At 49.8% G+C, this 25238-nt stretch overlaps 1 protein-coding gene across 1 annotated transcript; it reads left to right on the top strand.

Annotated features, from left to right (window-relative positions):
• The first annotated feature begins 238 nt into the window (after window positions 1-238).
• MFNG (MFNG O-fucosylpeptide 3-beta-N-acetylglucosaminyltransferase) lies at window positions 239-11177 on the top strand. Its single transcript, XM_054386402.1, has 8 exons — window positions 239-541; window positions 5819-5867; window positions 6402-6504; window positions 6597-6750; window positions 7824-7909; window positions 9524-9689; window positions 10177-10262; window positions 11111-11177. The coding sequence occupies exons 1-8, from the start codon at window positions 239-241 to the stop codon at window positions 11175-11177; spliced, it is 1014 nt and encodes a 337-aa protein (XP_054242377.1).
• Window positions 11178-25238: the final 14061 nt, after the last annotated feature.

The following is a 25238-nucleotide window of genomic DNA, read 5'->3' on the forward strand; positions in this document are numbered from 1 at the left end:
ACTGAGCCCTCCTAGGTTGTGACAATTCCCGCTCTGGTGTCCTCTGAGCCTGCTGTCTCTTTGGCTTTCTACTCTTCTCCCACCCCATTCCCTGGTCACATCCTGGTCAGACCTCATGCTTGGCTAGTCCTTCCTTTTTGGAAGCTTTGAGAAGAGTGCACAGCTTCACCTGGAGGTGCAGGCAGAGGTTGTCCTCGTTCAGTAGGACACTGGCTGCAGAGGTAACAGCTTGGCAGCCATGGGCCGCCGGCTCATCCATGGTCTCTCTGGAGCCATCATCTTCCTTGTCAGCATCACTCTCCTGTCCGTGCGGCACCGTGGGGCTTGGGAACCAGCCTGGTACCCAGTGCTCAGGGAGAAGCCAGAGCAACGCAGCTACAGGGGACTGAAGGACCTGCAAGTCCATCCTCCAGAAGGATACAGAAGTCAGGGAAGCCTGACGCTTGGGGACATCTTCATAGCTGTGAAGACAACCAAGAGATTTCACCAGAGCAGGATGGAGCTGCTCCTGGACACGTGGATATCCCAGACCAGAGAGCAGGTGAGCATGTGGGTTTGGACTAGAAAGAGAGCGTTTGGTAACAGGCCAGGGACAAGGTGTGGGTGGCAGAGGATAAAGACCAAAGGAAGGGGGGAAGCTGGGCATTGGAGTTCCACCCAGTTCTTTGCCTCCTTTCCCCTAATTCTCACTTCTATTCACATTGAAAGGGGAGTGCTATCCAGAAAAATGTGTCACCAGTAGCTGCTTCATGAGAAAGGCTGGCAGAGATAATGAAGAGCCTCTGTGAGTTCCTCCCGTGAAGGCTGGAAGGCTGAATGCTCACAGCATTACCTGTCCCTAACCTAAGCTTGATTCTTTCAGCTTGAGGTAGAAGGGATTTAATTTCTTTTTTTTTTAGCCAGTAACACCAGAGGCAGCAGCCTGCCTGGGCCACACCAGAATGAGAGGACAGACCATCCTGGGTCTGTATGAAATGGTGGTTTTCTACCTCCTAGTGCCATGAGTTTGCTAGAATTTGAGAGGAGTGCCTCCCTCTGACCTTCCATCAGGATGCCTGCATTGTACCTGGATACCCTTTGTCCCAGGACAGTCTGGAGCAGGGGACAGGAGAGTGAGGCAGGAGGACCTGGAAGACCTCCTGGAGTGCAGGAGAGGTGTTTACAACCCTGTTCAGTCCCCAGCACATCAGCACAATCCATGCTTTGGTTTCCTGGGCTGATACCCTCATGTGCATGATCTTGAAGAGATGTTTTGTGCAATACGGTTTTTTGTTTGTTTTTAAGTGAGAGTCTGATGTTTCCACCCTTTACTAAAGCAGAGTTTGGAGAGTTTCCTTCCTGTTAGAGGAACAGATGTGGGGCACCACGTTGGTGGTGCTGTGCAGCCTTGGCTTACTGGTGGGCAGAAGTAGTCCCCAGGGCTCGGGTACTTCTCTTCCTCCCTCGCAGAGCAGCTCCTCAAGAAAGAAGAAATCCTGTGGGTGCACCCAAAGGATGTTTTTTAGCCTCTGCCTCTGTGTGCTGGGTGCCTAGAAGACAAACTCAGGCCTGAGTGAGGCAGGGGGACGGAGGTGGAGGTATTGTGTAGGAGAGTGCTTGAAGCAGTGCAGGGTTTGCTGGGTAAGGTTGGGTTGCCACTTTGTGGTGCTGCAACTGTCTGGTCTGCTGCGGTCGTCACAGGAAGCCATGTCCTATTTTGAGCATGCTTCCTCTCCTCTCTGTGTATCCCTCTCAACATCTGAGATGCCCTGCTTCCTCCTCCAGATGCACTTCTCCTCTCTGCCAGACCTCAGCCCAGCAGCTCTTTGGAAAAACCAACCCCAACCCCGTGGCTGCACTGGGATTAAGATATTGTGGACAGGGCTTTTGGTGTGGGTTCTTAAGGAGCAGCTCCCCTCTCCCTCTTCATGGCTTTGACAAGCAGCTGCCTGGACATCCCACTGGTGACAGGAACCCTAGCTTCCCAGATTCATCTGACCCTCTCTGTTTGGCAGGCAAACAATGTCTAACCCCACAAAGAGGTGTTGAATTTTCCATGCTGCTGCCAGCCTCTAGGAAGGCTTCACATATTGGACAGGAGAATAGGAAGGAAGAGTAGAGCAGGAGTGTTCCTTGTTTTCAAACAGTGCTTTTTCATTGATATCACTTTTTTTGTTGCAAGTTCAGTCTTTTCCTCCCTGTTCCTCAATTTTCTATGTTTTTCTTCTGCTTTTTAAGCTAAACGGCCTTGGGAGCAGGGAAGTGGAGGTGGGGTGGGAGGTAGAGAGAAGTACATGAAAGTCAAAACCCTTTTTTTTTTTTTTTTTGAGTGTGTGTGTATATATATATATATACAGCTGATGGAGGGGTTTTAGGAGGTAGGGGAAAGGTTAGTTTTGAAAAATTGATAATAGAGAAACTTCACTTAGCAAGAAAAAGGAGAACTTGCAATTTCCAAAGGACGTTTGTTTGATGTGAGTCTGGGGACAGGGCACCAGATTTCCTACTTGTGAGCTTTTATAGAGAGACATAGGCTTTAAGAGCCAGTCTTGGAGAGCTCCATGTCTCAGAATCTCTGATGTGCAGAGACTGCCTACTCCTGGGGCTGGCACCACCATCTTGTTGTCTCACTTGCCCTTGCTCTCGGCTGGAGACAGATTCATGGGTCCTTCTCTGCAGGTGGGCAGCAGGGAAATTTTAGCAGCTGGCCATGCTGCTGATGCCCAGCCTGGTTTCAGAGCTGATTAGCTGCACAGTGTCCTCTCTGAGGAAGCAGCCCAGACCTCACAGGTCAGGCTTAGGTGATTGTAACAGGAGGCAGGAACATCTGTGGGGTTTATGGCTAGGACAGACTGTACGGGAGCCAAATTAAAAGTCCTCTATCTTGGACTCTGTCAAGGTAGACAATAAAAAAGAGCAATTTGCCCTGCAACTGCACTGTTTAAACAGGAGAGAACATATGCAGCTGGTGGGAGACAGGGAAGGGGAAGCAGGAGGTAGGCACTCTTCACTGGACCATGTTCTCTCTCTTGAGAACCGATCCACAGCAAACTTTCCATTAGAGCTTGATGTGGAAGGCAGTTCTGCAAAGAGGCCCTTTCCTCAGAAAGGGTTTCATCTGATAAGAAGTGCTGGGTTTGATAATTGTTTAGGCTGGATAGCATCTTGGAGTGGCTTACATTCCTGGCTCCAGTAGTTTTGATGGAGATAAGTCTAAGCTTCTGGTCTAAAATGGAATTTTGTTTGGTAACATAAACTGATTCTAGCACATCCCCTCCTTTCAGAAACCCAGACATCCAACCTACTGAAATGAGATGAATGGCCCAGCCTAAACTGGCTTTCACATTTTCAGAGCTATGAACACACTGTTGATTTTGAATCTGTTCTCCAGACAGGACACAGCAATATCTCTGCTGAGGTGTTTGCATTTTGGAGGGAGTGGCTTCCTAGAGCAGGGATACCCTGGGAGCCTGGGAGATCAGCATGGCCCTGGACTGTCAAATTCCAGATCTTTATTTCTGTTTTCTAGTTTTTCCTTGCTAGGCTACTTAGCCAATTTGGGGTGAGGAGGTCTCAAAAATCTAGTGTTCATCCATTGCATGGTCTCTAATGTTCATGGAGAGCTGTCAGGTAAAGCTGACACTAGTGGCTCTGTATCACTGTTTGCACTGCCCTCCAGAAGATGTCCCTTCCCTCCCAGACATCTTGACTCTAGAATGGAGAGATGCTTTCTGTGCTGCATCCCTCCTCAGGATCAGATCAGCTACCCCACAGCAGCATTGACAGCCTTCCTGGCCCAGTCTCAATCCACTGAAGCATTATGATGGGGAGATCCCATAAATGATTTGATGGAGAGCAGGAGGGTGGATACTATGGGAGGGCTGCTTCCATCTACCTCTTTTGCCATCAGGGACAAAAGTGACACCAAATGTTGTCTGCTCACACGTCCCTGCTTGCAGGTAGAGTAGGTCTGGCATGGCTAGAGAGACCTTCTGAATCTCTACCAGACTCCATTGGTATTGTCAATGGTGGGTAGTCTCTCCTTGAGGAAGACCTATGCAACTGGGCCAAATGGTCTGCAGGCAGATATTTAGCTGGGCCCTTCTCTTTCTCTCCCATTTCAGCCATCAGGTGTGGCTCTGCTGAGGGATGCATGGTGGTGATCACCTGGATGTTGGCAGCAGCTGCTGTTCCAGGTTGCCCACTTTCTGTGGCATGAGGGATGGAGCCTTGAGCTGCCTATGCTGTCGTGATCTTCAGGACAGAGCCAGGGCACACACTCCAGCATCTCTGGAGTACTGTAGCCAGGTGTGTCATGAAAATCAGAGTTTGTGAGAGTCAGAGAGATCAGATTTGCCTGGTGCCCACACTCAGAGTCCCTTCTTCCAGTTACTTTGGACAGTCTGCTCTTCCCTGTGGTGACAATGTTCCTTTATCATTGGGTTCCTACAGAAACATCTTGGGTACCTGCAAAAAAACATTTCCCTCCTTGAATCAAGAGTGAACTGGGAACCTCAGAATATTTTCACGAGTAGAAAACCTGGGGAAAGATGCAGATTCCTGTTTTAAATTAACCAGATATGATGTCTATTAGCCATGTGATTTCTAGTTGGGTTTAGATCTGTAAGCAAATAATTTCCAGCAACAACGCTGCAGAAAAAGTCAGAAAGTTTCCATATTTGTTTTGTTTTTCTTAAAGTGAAATATTTGTCATAGGGGAGATTTCTGGCTCTGACAGGCTGGCACAGGAAATCCTGTGCCACTGACAACCTCTGCCTTGCCTGAGGGTGGGGATCCGGTCCCCTGACCCAGAGCGACTCCTTTACCTGGCTCTTAGCTAATTGCTTCTTGTCCCGTGATCACCTTTAAAGTGGTTGCAATTAAGGGACTTTGCCGGGGAGCTGGGGCAGGAATGTGTGCATGACCCTTTGCTGCGGCTCAGCTGCTGTGGGTTCATTTGCCAAGTCTCTCTAGCTCACAAAACCATCCTGCTGTCTCTGCTTGAGCCAGGTGGGCTCTAAGGGTCCTTCATGCTCTTCTTTTCCTGAGCAGAACATTTCTCTTGACACGTCCTCCTGGTGGGCACATATCTCCCAAATGCTGGGTGGGTGTGGGGGGCTGTAGGGACTGTTGCCTCCTCATCAGAGCCTTTGGGATCAGTGTCAGCTCCTGGAGCTGTTGTCTGCCTGCCTTGTTCCCTTTGTGCCTGACCAGGTGCTGCACTTAACCAGCCTGTAGGCAGCTGGTGGAGACTGTTTACAGCTGACGACTCCTTTTTGATTTCATGAAAGCTCATTTTCTGCCTGAGGAAAGCTTTTCTCCACTAGCCCTGATCCCTGCCTGGCCCTGAGGAGGGGGAGATATGCCACATAATGGCATCGAGGAGGATTAGAGAGGCCTGGGGGTGGAGGAAGAGGAGGAGGAGGCGGGAAGCAGCAGGGGGCTGTGCAGACTTAACACTCAAACAGTTGTTCTCCTTCTAACCCAAGCATCACTCAGCCGCAGTGCTTTTGTTTTTCTACCACTGACACTTGAACCGGGGCTCCCTTAGCTCCTCTCTCAGTGTCATTGGTCCCTTTCTCCCTGCTCCCAAGGGGTGGAGCATGTGTGTGCTTGTCAATGAAGCCACACAAGCACTGAGGATTGTGCCATGTGGGAATGGAGAGCGTGACCATCCCTCTGCTCAGCTGCTGCCTGGCAGGGGAGCATGGCAGCAGCGAATGGACTGGGATGGCCATGGTGAGTGTGTCCACCGGCAGGGAGAAAGGGGTGGGTGGTCAGGAGGAGCACTAGCAACAGCCCTGAGAGTAACCTCCTCCTTTTTTTTTTTTTTCTCCAGACTTACATCTTCACTGATGAAGAAGATGATGCCCTGAAAAGGAGAATGGGTAATGGCCAGTCCTCTAACACCACATCCCCTCACCTTCAGCATCTGACCTCCTATGGCATTGGGAGGCATCCTGGCATGAAGGCTGGCTCTCCTATGCCGTGGCTGTCTCTTGAAGCACACCACTCACCAGATCTAGTGGGAGGACCCCAAGATGCAGTGGTGGTGATTTGGTTTAGTTGGTTTACCCCGGGGCATGCAGCCAAGTGGAGGCAGGGTGCTGTGTGCCTTAAAGCATCCATGGGTGGAAGCTACCCATGAGAGAGAGCCCTTCAGCCTCTGCACCCTGGCTGGCAATGGAAGTGGAATTGAGGTTGATAGGTGTCCTAGTCTTGGCCAATACTTGGCTTTCTCCAGACTTCATCTCCTGGTACAGGGGGAGGATGGAGCCCACATTATCATGGGCTCAGACACCTGTTTGGGGGGCCACAGGGAAGCTGGCTGTGAATAAACCCTGTCCCTCCTACCCAGGGGTCCTCCCCATGACTGCGTGAAGTGGGCCAGCCCTAAACCACATCTTTCTCTCTCCTGGCAGGAGATCATGCCATCTTCACCAACTGCTCTGCTGAGCACAGCCACCTGGCCCTCTCCTGCAAGATGGCAGCTGAGTTTGATGCCTTCCTGGCCAGCAGCCAGAGGTGAGCCAGGCCTGCTGTGTGGGGACCCCTGAGAGCAGGAGGCACCCTTCTTATTGCAAACCTCTTGTGTCTTCATTCCCATCTCTCCCTAGCTGGTTTTGCCACTTGGATGACGACAACTACCTGAACCCTCAGGCCCTTGTGAAGCTGTTGTCCTCCTACTCTGCAACATGGGAGCTCTACCTGGGGAAGCCCAGCCTGAACCGACCCATCCAGGCCTCCGAGATGCTGCCAAGCAACCAGACGGTACAGCCCACCCTGCTGGGCTGGGGGACACTGGGTTGGGTTTACTGCTTTGGCTCATTGGTCATAGATCCTTGCAGTGAAAAAGGTTTTCCTTATGTTCATGTGGAACCTCCTATCCTCCCCCTCTACTCTGCCCTGGTGAGACCTCACCTGGAATATTGTGTCCAGTTTTGGGTTCCCCAGTTCAAGAAGGACAGGGATCTGCTGGAGAGAGTCCAATGGAGGGCTATGAGGATGATTAAGGGACTGGAGTACTGCCTTATGAGGAGAGGCTGAGAGCCCTGGAGCTGTTTAGTCTGGAGAAGAGAAGACTGAGAGGGGATTTAATCAATGTCTATAAATATCTGAGGGCTGGGTGTCAAGAGGGAGGGGACAGGCTCTGCTCAGTGGCACCCTGTGAGAGGACAAGGGGTAATGGATGTAAACTACAGCACAGGAGGTTCCACTTCAACCTGAAGAGGAACTTCTTCACTTTCAGGGTCACAGAGCACTGGAATAGGCTGCCCAGAGAGGTTGTGGAGTCTCCTTCTCTGGAGACTTTCAAGTCTGGAACACATCCAGATGTGGATGTGTGTGACCTGTGCTAGATTCTATGGTCCTGCTCTGGCAGGGGAGTTGGACTCGATGATCTTCAGAGGTCCCTTCCAACCCCTAACATCCTGTGATTCTATGACCTACCCCAAGAAGAGACAGGTCCCAAGAGCAGCAGGCAACAGCTGAAAAGTTGCCAATCTTGTCTGAACATGGTTGCTGATGTTAATTCAATCCCATCTACCAAGGAGAAGAGTCCCACGTTGCTGCTGTGCCCTTGGGTACCTGTCTGTCAGGAGATAAACCTGCCTCGGGCAGCCCACCTGCTGCTGCCATCAGGAACTTGGATCCTCCTAATAGGAGGAGGTCAAAATCCATGCTGTACTCCTGGCAAGTTCTTCTCCTGGGCAGCAGCCAGGGCTCTGGGGTGACAGTAGGGCTGTGTTTATCTGGCATCAGAGATGAGTTTCCAGTATTCCTGTCTCAGGGAGTATGCTGTCACCTGAGCCCGTGCCACTGATTCTCTCTGCTGTTCTCTCCAGAAATCCGTGCGCTTCTGGTTTGCCACGGGAGGGGCTGGGTTCTGCATCAGCCGCAAGCTGGCAAGCAAGATGGTGCCGTGGGCCAGGTAAGCTGTGCAGCTGGTGAGTGTGGGAGCCTCTGGGGACGAGGAACATGGCCACACATTAATTCCTGGCAGCCTCAGGCCTGAATTTGTGTGTGTGGTGTTTGTGAGGGTGTAGAGTGCCACATGCTGGATCTACTACCTGATTAAGACGAGGCAAGAGCAGACACATCAGCAAGCATGGTGGTAGGATGACATACTGCCCTCTCCCCAGCTCCTTTCAGCTCTTGGTTATCACAGAATCACAGCACATTAGGGGTTAGAAAGGACCTTGAATGATCATCAAGTCCAGTCCCCTGCCAGGCCAGGATCGCCTAGAGCAGGTCACCCAGGAATGCGTTATCCTTACGGTCATGTGGAACCTCCTGTGCTCCAGCTTGTGCCCACTGCCCCTTGTCCTAGCACTGAACATCACTGAGCAGAGCCTGGTTCCAGCCTCCTGACACTTGTCCTTCACATATTTATAAACATGAATGAGGTCACCCCTCAGTCTCCTCCAAGATAAAGCGACCCAGCTCCCCCAGCCTTTGCTCACAAGGAAATTCCATTCCCTGTGCTCCCTCCCATCCCTTTCAGCTTCCTCTGATTCTTTTCCTAAGTGCTTTCCCTGTCTGCCCATCTCCTCTCCTCTTCATCTGCCTCTTTCCAACCTCCTGTAACTCCCTCCTGAGCTAATTTCCCATCCTCATTCCCCACTCTTCAGCTTGTTACAGTGGTTACCATCATTTGCTCATCTTGGTGCATGGAGAACAGAGATAAGGTGCTGTGTTATCCCAGTCTACAAGGTGATGATGTTTTCTATGATGCCCTAGGCTCTGTCACAGGCTATATGCACATACACTGACAGGCAATGGCTGTGCCAGCCTTAAACTGAGCTGTGTATACCCAGAAGACAGATCTGATCCACACCAGGTGGCTGATTTAGCTGAAGCCCATGATAGGTGTTTTATGGTAGATCCAGACAGGAGAATGTTCTGAGGTCTAGGGTAAAAGGAAAGTGTCCTGGATAGATAGCACCTAACCTGGCATAAAGTCTGCCATGACTGTTGAAAGTGCTTCCAACCCATGTGAACTAGCTGAGAGGTGTTACAGTAGACAGTGCTTCATGCTGTGTGGCTTCTCCCAGTTATAGGAGCCATGAAATTTGGTCTGCTCTGTCATCAAAGGATGGCCAGGATGTTACATTGCAGTGGAGCCGTAAATACCTTATTCAAGCTGCACAAGGCTGTCCTGTTTCTTCTTCCTCCTGGTTTTGGTCAAGTGGTCCCACTGATTGTTTTGTGCTGGCTGATCTGACCCTTCAGGGGTTCAGTGCATCTCACCAAACAGGTGGAAAAGTCACTTGGCAACAATCTGCCAGCTCTCTGCACCAGCTGACCGAGGAGCTGGCTGTGTATCAGGGACAGCACCCAACAGTCACTGGGACAGCGTGGCTGAGAGTGGTCAAAGAGCAAACACTACCCAACCCTTTGCAAGTGGAACTCGGGGATTTCTTGCCCAGTTCCAAGATTTACTCTGGTTTTCAGTGAAGTCCTTAATTTATCCCTCACCCAAGTGGATGTGTCTATATCCCTCCCCTCTCCTTTTCCTAACCCATGCAGCCCTACTCTTTTCCAGTGGCAGGAACTTCCTGAGTACCTCCGAGCTCATTCGCCTGCCGGACGACTGCACTGTGGGTTACATCATTGAGTGCAAAGTTGGTGGGCAGCTGCTCCCCAACATGCTCTTCCACTCCCACCTGGAGAACCTGCAGCTCATCCCCACCTCTCAGCTCACCCAGCAGGTGAGGAGGGGAGATGGAGCAAGATGGGGGTGTGTGAGGAAGGAGAAGTGGGAGGGAGCTTAAAGGTGCATTGCTCTGTTGGTGGCACCGATGTGGGTTGAATTAATTGTCTGCTCTTTTGGGGAGGCTTTCCTGACAAATCTTCTCTGAAATAAGGAGCAGATGTTGCCTGCAGCACAGGTGCCAGGCACCATACTCCTGGGGTCAGTGGTAGGGAGCACATAGAAGCGATGAGAGGCATCCCTGGGGGAATGTGGCACAAGGACAAGGGAAGGGGCTTTGACGTGGTACTCTGTCTGCCTTGTGTGGGGAGATAATCAGGTGTGAGGGGGCTTGGAGAGGCAAAGGGCTGGCATGGAAAGGAAGGCAGGAGACATGTGGAAGGCAGAGGCCAGGCCAGCAGAAAGGAAATCAGAGTGGGAATGAGTTCCTTGCCCTTGCACTCACCTCATTTTCCCTGATCCCTTCTCACTACCCTTCTTTGCAGGTCACCCTCAGCTATGGTGTCCTTGAGAACAAGCTCAATGTTATTGACCTCAGCGGCCCCTTCTCACCTCAAGAGGATCCCTCAAGGTATGGGGCATCAGTGCTCTTGGCATTGGGGTGGGGGGAGCCCTCAGACAATAGGCTGGGAGGAGGGGGCAGCCAAATGGAGTGCAGGAGGTCTAGGGTGAGGAACAGAAACCTTGCAGTCCCATGGCTTATTGGGTGAGAGGCACGCCAGCGTTAAGCTGTTTGTGAATGCTTATGAACCTTTGCAAACCTTTTTTGGATGAGTGAGAAGAAAGGGAATATGAAAACATTTCATCTGGACAATTTCTGAGCCAAAATCATTGCCATTTGTTTCACAGTGTGAAACTGAAGAAGCTAACCTTTTACCTCTGGGACTGGAACAAAAATGTTCTTTTAAACTCAGGAAAGGAAATTCTGCTTGCTTTTTCATTTTTTTTTTGTTTTGCTGAGAAAACTGAAGGGAAAAAAAAAGGTTCACTTCAGGCTGACTGCAAACAAAAGTGTTCTTTGATTTACTTTCTCTGCTTTCAGTGAACAAACCTAAAGTTGTTATTTGCAGAGTATGGGTAGGAAGCTCCTGGCTGGAGATAGAACGGGTGGGAAGTATCTAGATGATGAAAAGAGCATCAACAGAACCATGAGGAGGGGGATGGTGCCGTGCCCATCTCTCTGCCTGTGATTAGGGTGAGCTATGGGATTGGGCTACAGGGGCCAGAGCTGGATTCAGGTGTAACAGAGAGGCCTGGCAGCAGAAAAGATACCTTGAGGTGAACAACCAGTCCTGGAGCTCTGTAGTGCAGGGTGAGCACCTGAGGTGGGATGGGACATGAGGGAGAGGTCTTCCATTCTCCACCTGTGCACTGGTGTATAAACTGTCACCTGGCCTTCCTTTGCTCTCTCCCCAGCAGATTTCGATCACTCCACTGCCATCTCTATCCCAACACCTCCTGGTGCCTCCAGGCTGCTGGCTGGTGATGCCTGAGCCTCAGCTACAGTGGATTGTGGCGACATCCATTCACCTTTTGCATGTAGCAAAGAAAGAAGCTTGATGCTCCAAATTTCACCTTTTCTATGATGGTTTTGAGACTGTGTGATGGCTTTTTTTGGTCTTTGCTGAAAACTGGTGACACAGGACAAGAGTCAAGATCTGTCCCAAAGAGGCACGACATAGTCTCCCCATCTGTGCTGGGATACATGCAAGGGATGGGAGCAGGATGCCTTCCTGAGAAGATGAAAGACTGGGTAGTGACTGCTGGGCATCTGGCTAGAGATGGGGACCTGCTGCTGCTCCTTGCTGTGGATTCATCTTGATGGACCAGAAAGGTCTGGATAGGGGTAATCAATGCTCAGGTGAGGGTGGCTGACAATGTGTCGTGGCTTCAGGCTCTCTGAGCAGGCTGTCTGCCTCCATATCTGGCTGTGCTTTCCTCACCACCCATCCTTCCTACCATAGACCCTTGGCTGAGTCTGTCATCAGTCAGGGTCTATAGAAATGGAAAACGTGGATGGTTCTGTGCTGAATGAGTGCTGGAGAAGTGTAATCCTTGCACAACAGAGAGGAGATGGGCAGGAACTACAAAGAATCAGGAATTCCTTCTCTGCTCGGACAAAGGAGAGAGTGTGAACTGGGGGACCCAGGAGGAGACAGGCTGAGATGAGGATAGTTCCTGCTCTGAACACTGAAGGCTTGATCTTGTATGGTCCTGCATTATTCCTCTCTTTTTACCTTCTTGATATGGGGTCAGGATAATCTCTTGCTCTAATTACCAACCTGTCGTCTGAGATTAGACTCCAACTCCTACCTGGGAGAGAAGAGACATGAAGGATTAGAACTGGCTGAAAGAGAAGAGAAAGGAAGAGATGGAGAAGGAGCACTCAGGAGCAGATTAGAGGTTACAGCTTTATAATCTTTTCTGTGCCCCAACCGACAAAAAATATATTAAGCCATGAAGAAATGGAAACAGCAAGGCAAAGACCTTTTTGCTCAGCTTCCTTCCTTCAGATACTAAAAGCAGCTTTCTGCCTTCTTGGTGTCCTTGCTGGACACAACAGGGGAATGGAGCAGGCCCAAATAGGTTACAAGCTCTCTGAAATGTTTGTGGAGAGCCCTTTTCTGAGCATGAAGTCTGGACACCTCTGCTTGCTGGGGAAGGAACTTTGGCACCATTTTGTGCTTATACATCCAGTGAAACGGCTGGGGGAGAGCACCACAGGGAAAGCTGGAAGGCAAAAAAGGCTGTTTTCAATGGCAGGTGGTGCCACAAACAGGTATTTCACTTTAAACAGAGTTTCAAAACACACTACTGGGATCTGTGAAAGATTCCTGTAATCTCCAGATGAAAGGACAAATGCCCTTTCTCCAAAGAGCTTCTGAGCTTTGATGCTACTGCTGTGACTAAGCCTGCTGTTGGTGGGCTGGAAGAGCCAAGGGTGACTCTCACTGTGCCTCTACCATTTTGAGAACTGGCCACCCTGTCACCTCCTCCCACTCCCTGCCAAGCACTGGCATCTCCTACACAGCACACATGAGATTTAAAGGGAAGGTGCCAGAAAGACCTTCCCTCTCTATCACAGGGATTCTAGAAGTAAACAAGCACTTCAGCTGCAGGAGAAGCAGAGAGTGGGAGCCTGTAGAGCTCTTTTCCAGCCTGGCCATTCTTGCTGACATTTAATCAGCTCATGAGGCAGCACAGAGCCCTGCTCTTTTCTCTTGGACAACATGCCTTTGAACTGGAAATTCATCCTAAGCAGGGGCAGGGGCTAGCTGATGCCAGTGACCATTCCTTGGGTCGTGAAAAACGCGTGGCTCACACAGCTACGTGAAACTAGCAACAGTGCAGCTCAAAACAGAGACATCCTACTATGGGAAGCTAAGTGCAGCATAAAGAAGTCCTGCCCTACAGGGCAAATGTTTTGGTTTGGACTCAAGCAGAAGATGAAAAATTCTTCATGAGAAGAAATGAGAGTCTTCAAGAGAAATCTCCATTACCTGGGTATCTTCTTCCCCCCCCCTTCAGCCTTTCAGCTGTTGTTAACTGAGCCTTTGAATTAAAAGGCCAGTCCTGTCTGGAGATGTCCTGGTGACAGTAAAAGCAAAATGCAGTTCTTGTACCTGGAGAAGGAGGAGGAACTGGTACACAGCAGCTTCACTTCACTTTGGAGTCTCCCTCTCTGGAGATATTCAAGACCCACCTGGATGAGTTCCTGTGTGACCTGGTGTAAGTGATCCTGCTCTGGCAGAGGGGTTGGATTAGAAGATCTCTCAAGGTCCCTTCCAGCCCCTAACATTCTGTGATTCACCAGGGAAAAGCAAGGCAGAGAAACTGGAAGCCCATTTTGGATCCTGGCCTCAGCTGGTGTGAATTACCTGGTGCCTGGCTGAAGATCAGACATTAAATGGGTTGAGTCCTGGAGTGGCTGCACAGGGACTGATGTACGACCGGGCTTCGTTGCTGGAGCAGTTAAGTGCCACTTTGGTGGAAAATGTCTTATCTCATAAGGAAACTGAGAGCAGATGAGAAGATGTCTGGGGCAAGGTGTCTCTGGGGCTGTGGAGAAAGGAGTGACAGAAGAATCCTGTTATGCCTGTGACGACAGTGCACTGGGAAGAAAAGAGCTTCTCCCAGTCGACAAAAGGAACCAGAACAGAGAGACAGCTTAAGGGGACGTTCACCACATGAAATCTGATCAGTGTTAAAACCTGAGTTAAAATTAGTTTCAGGAATGGTTCCTGCCCCTGGGGGCTTGCTGTCAGATGTTGTGGTTTTTACGGACTCATTTTCCTAGTTGATTAAAATGTTCAGCTGCTTGGGAGAATGAGAACCAATCTCAGGTGAAACTTTTCAGCAGACTGTCTTTTTTTAATTCTCCTTCGTGGTTTTTCTCAGGTAACAGTTAAAGTTTTGGGAAAGGTTCCACTGGATCTATTAATATTTTTTTGTTCACTCTCTTTTTCTTTATTTATATCTCCCTTTCTCTGTCTCATGCTCCCTTTTCTCATTGCAGAAAAAAACCCAACACCTCTCCCAAGAAGGAAAAGGGATGGAGACATAGTCTTTATATTTTACTGGGGAAAATGGGGTCAAAGTCAAAGGTGTTGGCACGACCCTGGTGTTGTACAACATTAAGTGTAGCTCAAGGTTTCAAGTGCAGAGACCTCTGCCTGCCCAACACCATAGCAACCAACACTATTAATGATGGTTAAGCTGTACACTGAAGATTCAGAAAAAGGAGAAGGAGAGGAAAAAAAAAGCAGTTACAGTATTTGAATGTAAAGTATTAAGTGAGGCTTTCATGTTAACAATATCCTTTCTTCACTTTCCCCCTTAGCTGTGAAGAATTTTTATAAGGAACCCCCTATTTGACAGTGCAAAAAAATTGCTAATGACTACCCTTTCTTTAGGGGAAAAGAGGAGTTACTTGAAATAGGTGGGAAACTGCAGTTGTTGCTAAAGTCTTGAAGGGGAGAGAGAAGAATAGCAATGCTAGACAATTCTCCTGTCTCTGTTGCCAACTCCTCTTAACAGCTCTGCTTCCAAAAAAACCCAGATTTCTAAGCCACTGTGAGATTTACCCAACTTGTACCTTGATTGCAGCCTTCAGCTCTTTCCCCAGGCCTCTTGCTAAATATTCAGCCTTCAAAAGATGAGCAGTTTGTTAGACAGAAGCCAAAAGGTGAGAGATAGGAACAGACAGAGAGTGGGAGGAAAGAAACTACTATGTGGAGGAGAGCATGGGAATTTCAGCTGTCCATTGAAAGTGCTGTTTGGGAGATTCCCAGCAATGCCCAGCACTAGCAGGAAAGGGAATGCTGCCTGGAACCCCAGCTCTGGATGTTTTTTTGTGATTAGAACAATTGTAGCCCATCAGTACCACAGAGGATGCCTGCCCAGTATGTGAGTTACCTTGGAAGAGGTGGGATCAGGTTGGTTGGCCTCAAACCTCATTCTTTTTTTTTTTTTTTTTTTTTTTTTTTTAGCTGACACTCCAAATAGGTTCATGTCTTTTTATCTGACAATTATACTCAATTCCTTCCAGCAAATTTTTGCCTCTTAATTTGGATACTTCCTCTGCCCTTGCTTAAAATGCAGGCTCTTCAGACAGTCCAGGAATGGCATCAGCAGCTCTTTTCATTAATTTTCATTATTCATTATTTCATTATTTTATCTTCAGTCCCTGAAAAGCCCTGCAAGACAGCTTGCCTGCCCTTTTGCACCACAGGCCACAGGGCTGTGGCTCCTCCTCTGACCCCACCATTCTGGGTGGATGTGAAGGTGAAGAAGCCTGGGTGACTGCTCTGTTTGGTGACTGTTGGCATAGAGAGGGATGCACCATCCCTGTGTGCTTCCCTGAGGCACCTGCTAGCAGCTGGTGCCAGAGGTGGGGTCTCATAATAATTAGGACTTTCTTCTGTCCCAAATGCTGCTTGACTTATGACTGCACTGAGTGGATGCAAGTGTTGCTCTAGACATAAGCAAGGCCAGGAAGAAGAGCAGCATCACAAATACAGAAGTAACTGTGTCTCTTGTTACCAGCTGATGAAGGAATTTTTCCTCTAGACTTTCTGCCCAATTATGTGGGAGGTTAAAGGAGTGCAGGGCTGAGCTGTTGTTGCTCAGCTGGCTTTGCCTATTTAAGGCTGTTCCTTGACAGCCTGAGATTTTTGTCACTCCCTCTCTGATCGAGCCTGGACTTCAACAAAGCTGGAAACTCATCTCTCTCTCTCTGTTTAAACTGTTTGTGATTAATTACAGACCCCGAGAATGGGCTCCTTGCTATCTCTCATGTTTAAATTGCCTTCCAGGATTTTGCAAGGCTAAGGAGCCTCTTCAGATGTTACCTCTGACTGTGCTTCGGTCAAGCCTCCCTTGGTTTTGCTGGGAGCTGCATCTGATTCATAGCAAACTTTGAGAACAAATTCAACTGAATGCTTTGTACATGGATTTGCTGGGCCTGACCCTTCTGCTGCTGCTTGAGAAGAAGACAGTGTTGATTTTAGCAACACAGGGAAAAGAAGTGCAGCTAAACAGGGTGGTTGCATGGAGAAAGATGCTGCTGTTCTGAAGCCTTGCTTTCCCTATCCCACCCTCAAAAGTGGGGCACAGAGAGGATCTGCAGCTGGTGCCTTTGGCCATGATGTTATCATGTGGAAGATATGCCATGAAATATCCAGCAGTTGCACTGACAGAGAATCCAGCAGTCCCAGTTGTGAGCCAAGGCCAGCTTGTGCTTGGTGCTGGAGTGAGAGAAAAATGGAACATTTACAAGCAGAGACAAGGTGGGAAAAGAGAGGAGGACTTACAGGATAGATGAGATGGTATTGCCACATCCCAACAGGTGAAACAAGATGGCCTTTGGCACAGTGAAGGGCAGAGTTCAGGAGCAAAGATCCCTCTCCACCCAGAAATACCATGAAGCAACAGATCTGAAGGATGGGTGATATAAGCACATGGGAAAGGAGAGGTGAAGATGAAGAAAGTATTTTGGATAAGAGAAAGACCAAGGACAAAATCAACATTCTCTTCATGGCTGTATTGCTGTATTGGCTGTTGATGAATGCTGGCCTGAGGACCAGTACCTTGAGTCTTAAGGGTTCAACAAAAAGAAGGGAAAGCTGGAAAGCGAAAGGGAAGGACTCTTATTCCACTCACACACTCAGTGCTGACCTATGGCTTCTCACTCATGTCTACCCCAGTAGCAGAGGAGGAGAGGTGGAGTGTGAAAAAGACATCAGCCTTTGGTCTGTGTTGTCATCTGTATGGGGAGGCTGCATGCAACTTGGCTTTCATGAAGGCTTGAAGAAGCAGCAGGATGGATGTGCTGAAAAGACTCTGCCCCCTCCTCACTGCCCCACCTTTCCCACATTGCCATCAGCTTTGGCTGGAGAGAAGCTGACTGCAGAAGCTGCCTGAGCTCTCTCTAACTGTGGTAGTGTTTCCTCTAGTGTGCAGGGGACAGCACTCCACTCTGGGATCACAGGCAGACCTGTTTCCCAAAGGCATGGTGTAGACTGCAGACAGACAAGGTCTCAATGCAGCTGGTAGGGAGAGCAGGGCCTCTCCACAGCCCCCTCCTTTCCCCCGGCATTCAGCTAGTGTTGGACAGTGTCTGTTTTTAGCAGAAGTCGCAGATTCAACAGCTGAGCTGATTTTCCAAAGGGACATATAAAGCAAACAGCCTGCCATCTGCTCTATTGTCCTGGAATAGCGGCTCGGAGGGTGGAGGGAGAGGGAAGGAGGTGCAGGGAGAGGGTGGGAAGGAGAGGGAGCGGAAGGGAAGGCAGAAGAGAGAGGCGTGGAGGACATGGAAGGGGAGAGGAGGGTGAAAGTGAAGACTGGAGGGGCAGGGGGGTCGTGGCAGGGGTGGGGAGGGGGGGGGGGGGGGGGGGAGGCAGAGTAAAGGAGAGCTGTGTGAAAGTAGAGATGTGGTGAGGGGAGAGGACCAGAGGCAGGTATGGAGGCAAACAAGACTCGCATGGGATCATGCTGTTTGGATCCCTGCCAGCACTGCAAGCCACAGGGGCAGGCACCTCCATCACCCCTGTCCCTGCTGAGCCAGAGCCTGACTGCAGAAGAAACAAACTGGACTTAGTGACCTGGATATCACTCCCCTTCCACCCACACAGCCCTGCCTGCCTGTCCTACACCCCCCCACCCTCCCCATCCTGGCTTTTATTGAGTGCCGCAGGGCAGGGATTGAACTCCAGGTTTGGCAGCAGAGTAAATAACAGCAACATTGGCCTCTCTGTCCCAGTGTGGGAGGAGGGTTGGTTTTAATCAAAGGTAAATAACAGTCAGTATTCTCTGACCCTTAATCCAATTTCCTAGAGCTGGAGAATAATGTTCCAGCTTGGACACGTGGTGCAGGCCCACGGGAGAGGGGTGGCTACTCAGCCAGCTGCTGGGCACGGCACAGCCAAGGTAGGCAGAACTGGGGATAACACCACAAGGCAGGTAATTCATCCTGGCTAGCCTAGGACTGTGCTGTACTGACTCTTTCTTGTGGATTTTCTTTGCTCCAGTCATCCCAGAAGATGACTTGCTGGCAGGCATCACCCCCCCCTGCTTTGCTGACAGGAGAGTTGGGACCCAGCTGATGCCCCACAACTGCACCCCTGAAGGACGTTTTGCCTTCCATGGTGACCTGGTGATTATGAAGTTGTGCTTGCTGTTAAATGGTCATGGCAGGAATCACTCTGTGTTCCTGCTACATGTTCAGTGTGAGCAAGGTTTTAGTGTTGGAAAGAACGTTTGTTTAGTCTGGTAATACAAGAGTCTGTGATTGGAGAGTTTGCACTTTGACTTTGTCACATATTAGAATCACAGAGAGTTCAAGAGGTGGCTATTGAGTTCTCAGGAGGTTATCTAGTCCTGCAGCAGGACCAGCCATCTTAGACCCCTTCTGTCAGATGTTTTTCCAACACTCTTCAGACATGTTGTTCTAGTCCAGACCACTGATGCTAGATTAGACAGAGAGGTTGCACTTGCACCAGGCTAATCTTGGAAGGACAGGCTTCTTCTGCAACTCTGTGCCAACATTGATTTGTAGATGCCCATGAAGCAGCTCTGTCAGGCTGTCTTTCTTCTGCTTTCTCCTCTGTGGGGCAGCTGATTTGCAATTCTCTGGAACAAAAACAGCCTGGTGAGGCCAGGACATGTTTGTGAAGAGGCAGAGGAGTGCACTTCCCTTCCAGTCCTTTAATCTTGCAAAACGACCTGGCAGTCCACAGCAGGGGCTTGAGCTGCTGTGGAGGCAGAGCACCTGTCCACCCTGTGGGTGGACCATGATTTTAAGACCACATTTCAGATTAAGCCTTTTGTAAGCCTCAAGGCCACGGAGAGAAACCTCCTGACCAGAAGCTGCCTGGTGGTGAACGTGGCTCAGCACACAGAGCAGCTTGTATGACTGCCAGTTCCTGGTCATACAGTCTGGGTACATCAGGTCCAGGTGGGATATCCAAGTCCATCTTGCCATCTCAATCTCTCTTTTTCCTCTGTGGATACCCAGATCCTTGCAAAGACCTATACAGGCAGGTCAGAAATGCAGAGCCAGAGATGTTTTACATTCATTCAGCTCTCCAGCCTTGGCCATGTGATTTACTACCAGTCATCCAGTCCTGCCCTTAGAGAGTCCGGGAGAGAAAGAAGGGGAAATATCTGTTGCATCTGTGTGTTTCTTTTCCCTCTGCTCAGCTCACTCCAGGAAGCACACTGACGTCTTTTGTAACTATTTGAAGTCGCATGAATGCTTCCTGCCCTCTGTGCAGGGGAGGGGTCAGGAGGACGTGGGGGTCTGCGGGGTTTGAAACTGGGAGACGTCAGTCTCTGATCAGCACCATGGACAGGGACGGACCCTGTCTGCTCCTGCCTCGGCTCCCTCTGCCTTCCTCTGCCGTTCTTTGCCTTCTCCTGCCTTTCTTCGCCTTGCCCTTGCCCCCGTCCTTGCCCTTGCCCCGTCCTTGCCCTTGCCCCGTCCTTGCCCTTGCCCCGTCCTTGCCTTCCCCTCTCCCCTTCCCCTCTCCCCTTCCCCTCTCCCCTTCCCCTCTCCCCTTCCCCTCTCCCCTTCCCCTCTCCCCTTCCCCTCTCCCCTTCCCCTCTCCCCTTCCCCTCTCCCCTTCCCCTCTCCCCTTCCCCTCTCCCCTTCCCCTCTCCCCTTCCCCTCTCCCCTTCCCCTCATCTTGGTTCAGGCTTGCAGGCTGCCTCCTGGTATGGCACAACCCTGCTTTGGCGTGCAGACTGTACAAGCCCCATTTTTGCTGCTGCTTAAGAACAAATACACAGTGCTGTGGCTCTGTACGCAGCTGCTCTGAAGCTGTGGCTTAGATCTGGGTTATTTTTTGCAGATAAATCCTCTTTTCTATCAGATTTGACATCAGGCAATCCCTCCAGATCCCTCCTTTTTTTTCCTGTCTGATTTTCCTCTTCTCTTCCCTGTGTTCTCTTTCCTTGCATCTGTGCTCTTCCCTCCATATGCCTCCCTCCCCTTTTCTGTCCCTATAGCCAGCTCTCTGTGAATATAATTTCATCTGCTCACTTTCTGCTGCTCTGCATCTTCACATTACTCTTCGTGTCTCAGCTGCCCTCAAATGTATGTATTTTACTGCTTTCCTTTTTGTGTCTCCTTTTCTCCTTCCCTCTCCTTGTTGTTTCTCTGTGGTCATTTTCACAGAGAGCCCTCTTTGCCCTGGAATTCTGCATGTTGAGCTCAGGTGCAGAATATGTGCTGTGTTTTTTGGGGACCTTGCTTCTGAAGCTAGGTATCCCCTGCAGGGTACTTAACTGTTTTATGCATTGCCCCTTGACTTCCAGCTGATCTGAGGAGGAACTTCTAGGGTGGTGGAGACAGAAAGCAATCACAGGGAAAGAATTAAAGCTACAAGCAGTCTGGGAGACAGTTGGAGTCACTGGCTGATGGATGGATTGATTGGGTAGGGCTCTGATAAAAAACAGTTCCTATGCCTCAGACTTTGTTGTCTGTTTCCCTCATGTTCTGTGTCCATGCAGATCAACCAGCCTAGGAATGTGGCAGAATGCTGTAGAGACCTGGAGGGAAAGAAGAAGCTTGCAGAGAATGGTAGTCAGGACTTGTTACAGGAATCCAGTGCAAGTTTCTCTCTCTGCAATCTTCTCCTCAGAGTCCAGTCTGAGTGGCACAAGAATCATCCTTGACTTCCCCCTGGGAGCTTTGCAGATTCTGAGATGTCCCTGAAGTAGTTTTCCAATATTGCTGCAGGACACCAGTAATGTGCATTGAATTTGGTAGAAGTTGGTACCTAGCAGGCAAGACAGGAGGCTGAGGGCTTCAGTGTTGCTTGAAAATGGTCCAGTTTGGGATAAAGGGATCTTGGTTTCAGTTGCTGAAAATCCTTTTAATTTACAGGAGCCCAGGGAACTCCTAGCCTGATACCACTTTAGTTGTGACTTAGCTAGGGGGCCATGGAGAATGGGATCCATGACAACACTTTAGGCTTCTGAATTTGAGTGGTGAAGAGAAGGGAAAGTCCTGACTGTCTTTCACTTGTTTTGGTGCCTTTTAAAATGGGAGCCCTTGTGGCAGTGACAAACTCAACCACAGGTGAATGGACTGCAGCATTGGAGACTGAGTAGGTGGGTCTGGGAAAACAGCAGTTGTGATCAACTGTGGTTGCTCAACAAGACACAGCATGGCACCCAGAAGAGCTTACTATCTGTTTGGAAGAGGCAGTGGAGTTTGTGTCAAGCTGGAGCTGTTGTCTGTAAAGTGACATTTAAGTTTTCACTAGACAAAGCCTTGCTGGCCTGTGATTCTTGCAGCACTTTGGGTTAATAGGAGCAGAGGCTGGCTCCACATTGTCTGTGGCTCGACATTTAGATGACAGTCAGATGGGGAGACAGGGCAGTGGTTGCAGCAATGCTTAATGAAAAGCTGAGGGAGATGAAAGTAAAGTTTTTGCTCCACTTTGGACACTTACCAGCTTACTTTTTACATTACTCTAATGAAGGCCAGGGAAGGATGATAGCCACTGGTAGCTCCCTCCCTGGCAGACAGCTGCCATGCTCAGCATTTCAAGACCAAAAGCAGTCCCAGTGAGGGTACCTGCACTATGTATTTGTCTCATGCTGAAGTCTTTTGATGGACTGCATGTCTAAGCAATTTCAATGTCTTCTTCCAGTGCAGGACAGAGTGCTGTTCCACTTGCTGAGGCTGCAGGACACCTTTGTTTGCTCCTTTAAAAAAAAAAAAACCAAACCTCCTTTCTCTGCATATTTTTTTCCCTTTCACTGTTTTGTGATATTTACAAAAGGCAGTTCTTGGAAGTGCTCTCAGGGCTCAGCTGCCTACCCATGACACGTGGGAGGAAGTTTCTCCTCAGAGACTCTCCTGCAGGACTCATCTGGGACTCTTTCCTGCTCTATCAGGATCTCTGGTACTGGGATGTCCAGCACCTCTCTGCATCTCTCTCTCATAGGCCCCCAAACACCTCGACACAGTACCCCCTTCTCAAACTCCCTGGATATTCCAGTTTCCATCAGCTCTTTACAAGTACCGATCGCCTTGAACAGTCACCAGCCTTGGTGTTCAGCATTTCTGCAGCTCTTCAGCTTGGAAGGAGCTCAAAGGGAGCATTGCTAATTAGCTCACATCTTATCTGTCAGGTCAGTGATATCCCTGCTTGAATGACTTAGATGCCAAAGAACAAAGTGACCAGCTCCACACAGGGACTTGAACTCCTTGGATTGTAATCCCGTTCTCTCCTCTGTTGATAGCAATAGAAGGTCACCTCTGTAGCTCTAAAGCCTACAGAGAGTGTGTCAGGTTTTCTGCTGGTGTAAAGCAGCATAGACTCACAGGAACTTAAGACCCCTGCTCTGTGTGCATGGTCCTGGGAGATTGCTTAGCACAACCTGGGAATCCACCCTGGGTGTTCTGTGTTCAGGCAGAACGATCCCAGCCTTCCCTACCAGTTTCAACATGGCAGACTGGGATAATCAAAACATGAGGAGATACCTAGGAGAGCTCTGGAGGAAAATTTAGAGTGAAGAATGATGGCCTGCACATCCCAGTGTGATGGAGGTTGCCAGCCACCCAGAGCAGGTGAGTGGCTAGGATGTTTTGTCCCAGCTCTATGGAGACTCCTTCAAAGTGGCCAATCCATCTTTTCCTATCACAGGGTCAACCAGCTGAACCTCCCAAAGCCTAAAGGGAGAGAGTGTGCTTCTCCTCAGCCACTTTCACCATACCTCTGATTTTCTTGCCTATTGAGCAGGGGATGGACTTTTCTTCTCACAGAATTAAGCACATATCCCAAAAGCCCCTGGGAGTCCCTGCCACATCCCCACAGTAACAGTAATCATGAGAGTGATGCCTGCACTCTCATACTCCCCCACAACTGCAGAGCAAAATGCTGCCTTGCAGTTGTTTCTGTCCCAGCTTCCCCATCGTGGGGGCTCCTCTGGGGCTGTGACCCAGCCACGACAGGCCTGTGGTGCTGGTGGGCTGGCTTGTATTGCTGCTGGAGCAGTGCCCACCATGGCTGGGCTGGCAAAGCCTGGCAGGGGCAAGCTGAGACCAAACTTTCCAGGGATACTGGAGGTGTGCAAGGCTTGGACGATCCAAATAGTCCGGGAGTGGGGCCAGCAGAGGGCACTCCGATACCACCACTCACCCACCGGGCTGAGCCCTCGGGTGAGCCCCAAAGCCCTACAGCCCTCCTCTGCTTTGCCCTGGGTGTAGGAGGCAACAGGGATCGAGAGCAGCAGCCACCAGCTGTGCTTTCTTCACTTCTGGAAAGACAAAATGAGTGAGGAGGCTGCAGGGGGAGAGATGTCCCAGGAATCTCCCTGCCATCCGTGTCTGCTTCCATCAGTTTGTGCCGGTCCCACCGCATGGACATGGATGGTGGATACAGTGCACAGAGCCCAGGCTTTTCCTCTCTGAGGCAACAATGAGTGCAGCATGGCTTGCAGCACAGGGCAGCTGAGGGAAGGCACTGCCTTTCACTCCTTGAAAGGACTGCTGAGCCTCAGGTTCAATAGCAAGACTTGTCTGTCCCCTTCCCTGGCTGCCTGTCCTGGGGTGTCCCTGTCACTCAGAGAGATCATCTCTCTCCAGTCATCTCCACTTTGCAGACAGCCAGCAGGAGTGTCACCAGGACTGACTTGCAAGTGGAAGATGGTCAAGGCTGCTCCCTTGGCAGATGAGAAGACTGCCCTTAATGGAGCAGACAGCAGCCATTTCAGCCCTGCTGCTCATGGCATGGAGTGGCCATGGCGAGGGAGAGGGGTTTGGTGAAGCCCTGTTGGGTTGAGACATTCTTTTGGGAGATATCTAGAAGCAGGCTCTTGGAGAAGAGTTTTGCAAAGGCCACAGTGCAGCAAAACCTCTGAGAAGACTTGCTGGCAACCCCTGCAGGAAGCCAAGGATCACTGCAGTGAGCCTTCTCCTATCTCCTTAACACCTGGAAGCTCTTTTCAAACAGCTCCAGGAGTGCTGCAGGCCGGTGCAGGAGGGAGTGCTTGTGCTGTGCTCACGGCAAAGGGAGCAGAACAATGCCTCACAGACAGCACTGGGCTGCAGCCACAAAATCAGGGGGGCCTTAACTGGCCTCCTTGTTTCTGCCTGAGCTCTGGACACCTTCCCCGTCACAAAATAGTATGATAGCTACAGGGGAAACCAGGATTCCCTGGAACTCTTGTGCAGGGGAATGTTCCTGCCTTCTCTGCAGAGATGGCAGGAGCAGAGAACCTTCAAACGTGCTCTGAGAGCCTGAGCGCCTTGTGGTTTTGCAGCAATAAATCTGGAGCAGCTATAAATCTGGAGCAGCTGGCTTAAGTTCCTCCAGGGTTCAGAAGAAAACACATCCAGCCCACTCATGTTTTGTTTGCCCACTCACTGTGTTTCTAATTGGAATGTTTGTAGCCTGGGAAATTGCTGCTTAGACTACAGTACCCACAGTCCTTCGCTAGCGGCTCAGCATAGCCTCTTAGGGCAAAGCAAAACCCAGACCTCTGAACTAAGTTTTTCCTTACCTGACCCATGCAGGCAAGCTGGAGGGCTCCAGTCAAGCCTGGCCTACCAGCAAGTGCACTTACTTGGTGAGATCAGTGAGTGAGAAACATGGCTGTGATTCCCTGCTTTCTCCTAAAGGCAATTTCCAGACCCTGGTCCTAGCAAGCAGGGTCTCTTGAGTCTATTTCTCCTCCATTTCTACAAGCCCCATGCAGAACTTTTTTTTTTTTTTTTTTTTTTTTTTTTTTTTTTGTCTAAATGAACCCTGAAGTCCAGTTTGGGAGAGATCACAAGGCAGAAACAACAAGCATAATGAACCATATTTAAAATGATATTTTTTTCCCCCTGCCTTTGGAGTTTGGTTAATTTATAATCTATAAAAGTCTCTGCATAATTGTATCTTGATTAAAATGGTATAATTAGGCGCTCTGGATCTCTCTCCCCTTTCCCTAAGATTATTTCTGTCTAATTGCTTTAATCTGTGTTTTCATGCACCCACTAGAAAATCAAAGCATGCTCCCATGAGGACACGGGTGAGAGTGAATAAAG

This window comes from Indicator indicator, chromosome 14 (assembly GCF_027791375.1).
Source record: "Indicator indicator isolate 239-I01 chromosome 14, UM_Iind_1.1, whole genome shotgun sequence".
NCBI lineage: Eukaryota > Metazoa > Chordata > Aves > Piciformes > Indicatoridae > Indicator > Indicator indicator.

Excerpts from the sequence above, each read along its gene's own strand:
- MFNG (XM_054386402.1), top strand. The coding sequence starts at position 239 with ATGGGCCGCCGGCTCATCCATGGTCTCTCTGGAGCCATCATCTTCCTT. Across the intron at positions 6,751-7,823 it reads TGCTGCCAAGCAACCAGACG|AAATCCGTGCGCTTCTGGTT; the intron begins GTACAGCCCACC and ends TGTTCTCTCCAG. Across the intron at positions 7,910-9,523 it reads AAGATGGTGCCGTGGGCCAG|TGGCAGGAACTTCCTGAGTA; the intron begins GTAAGCTGTGCA and ends ACTCTTTTCCAG.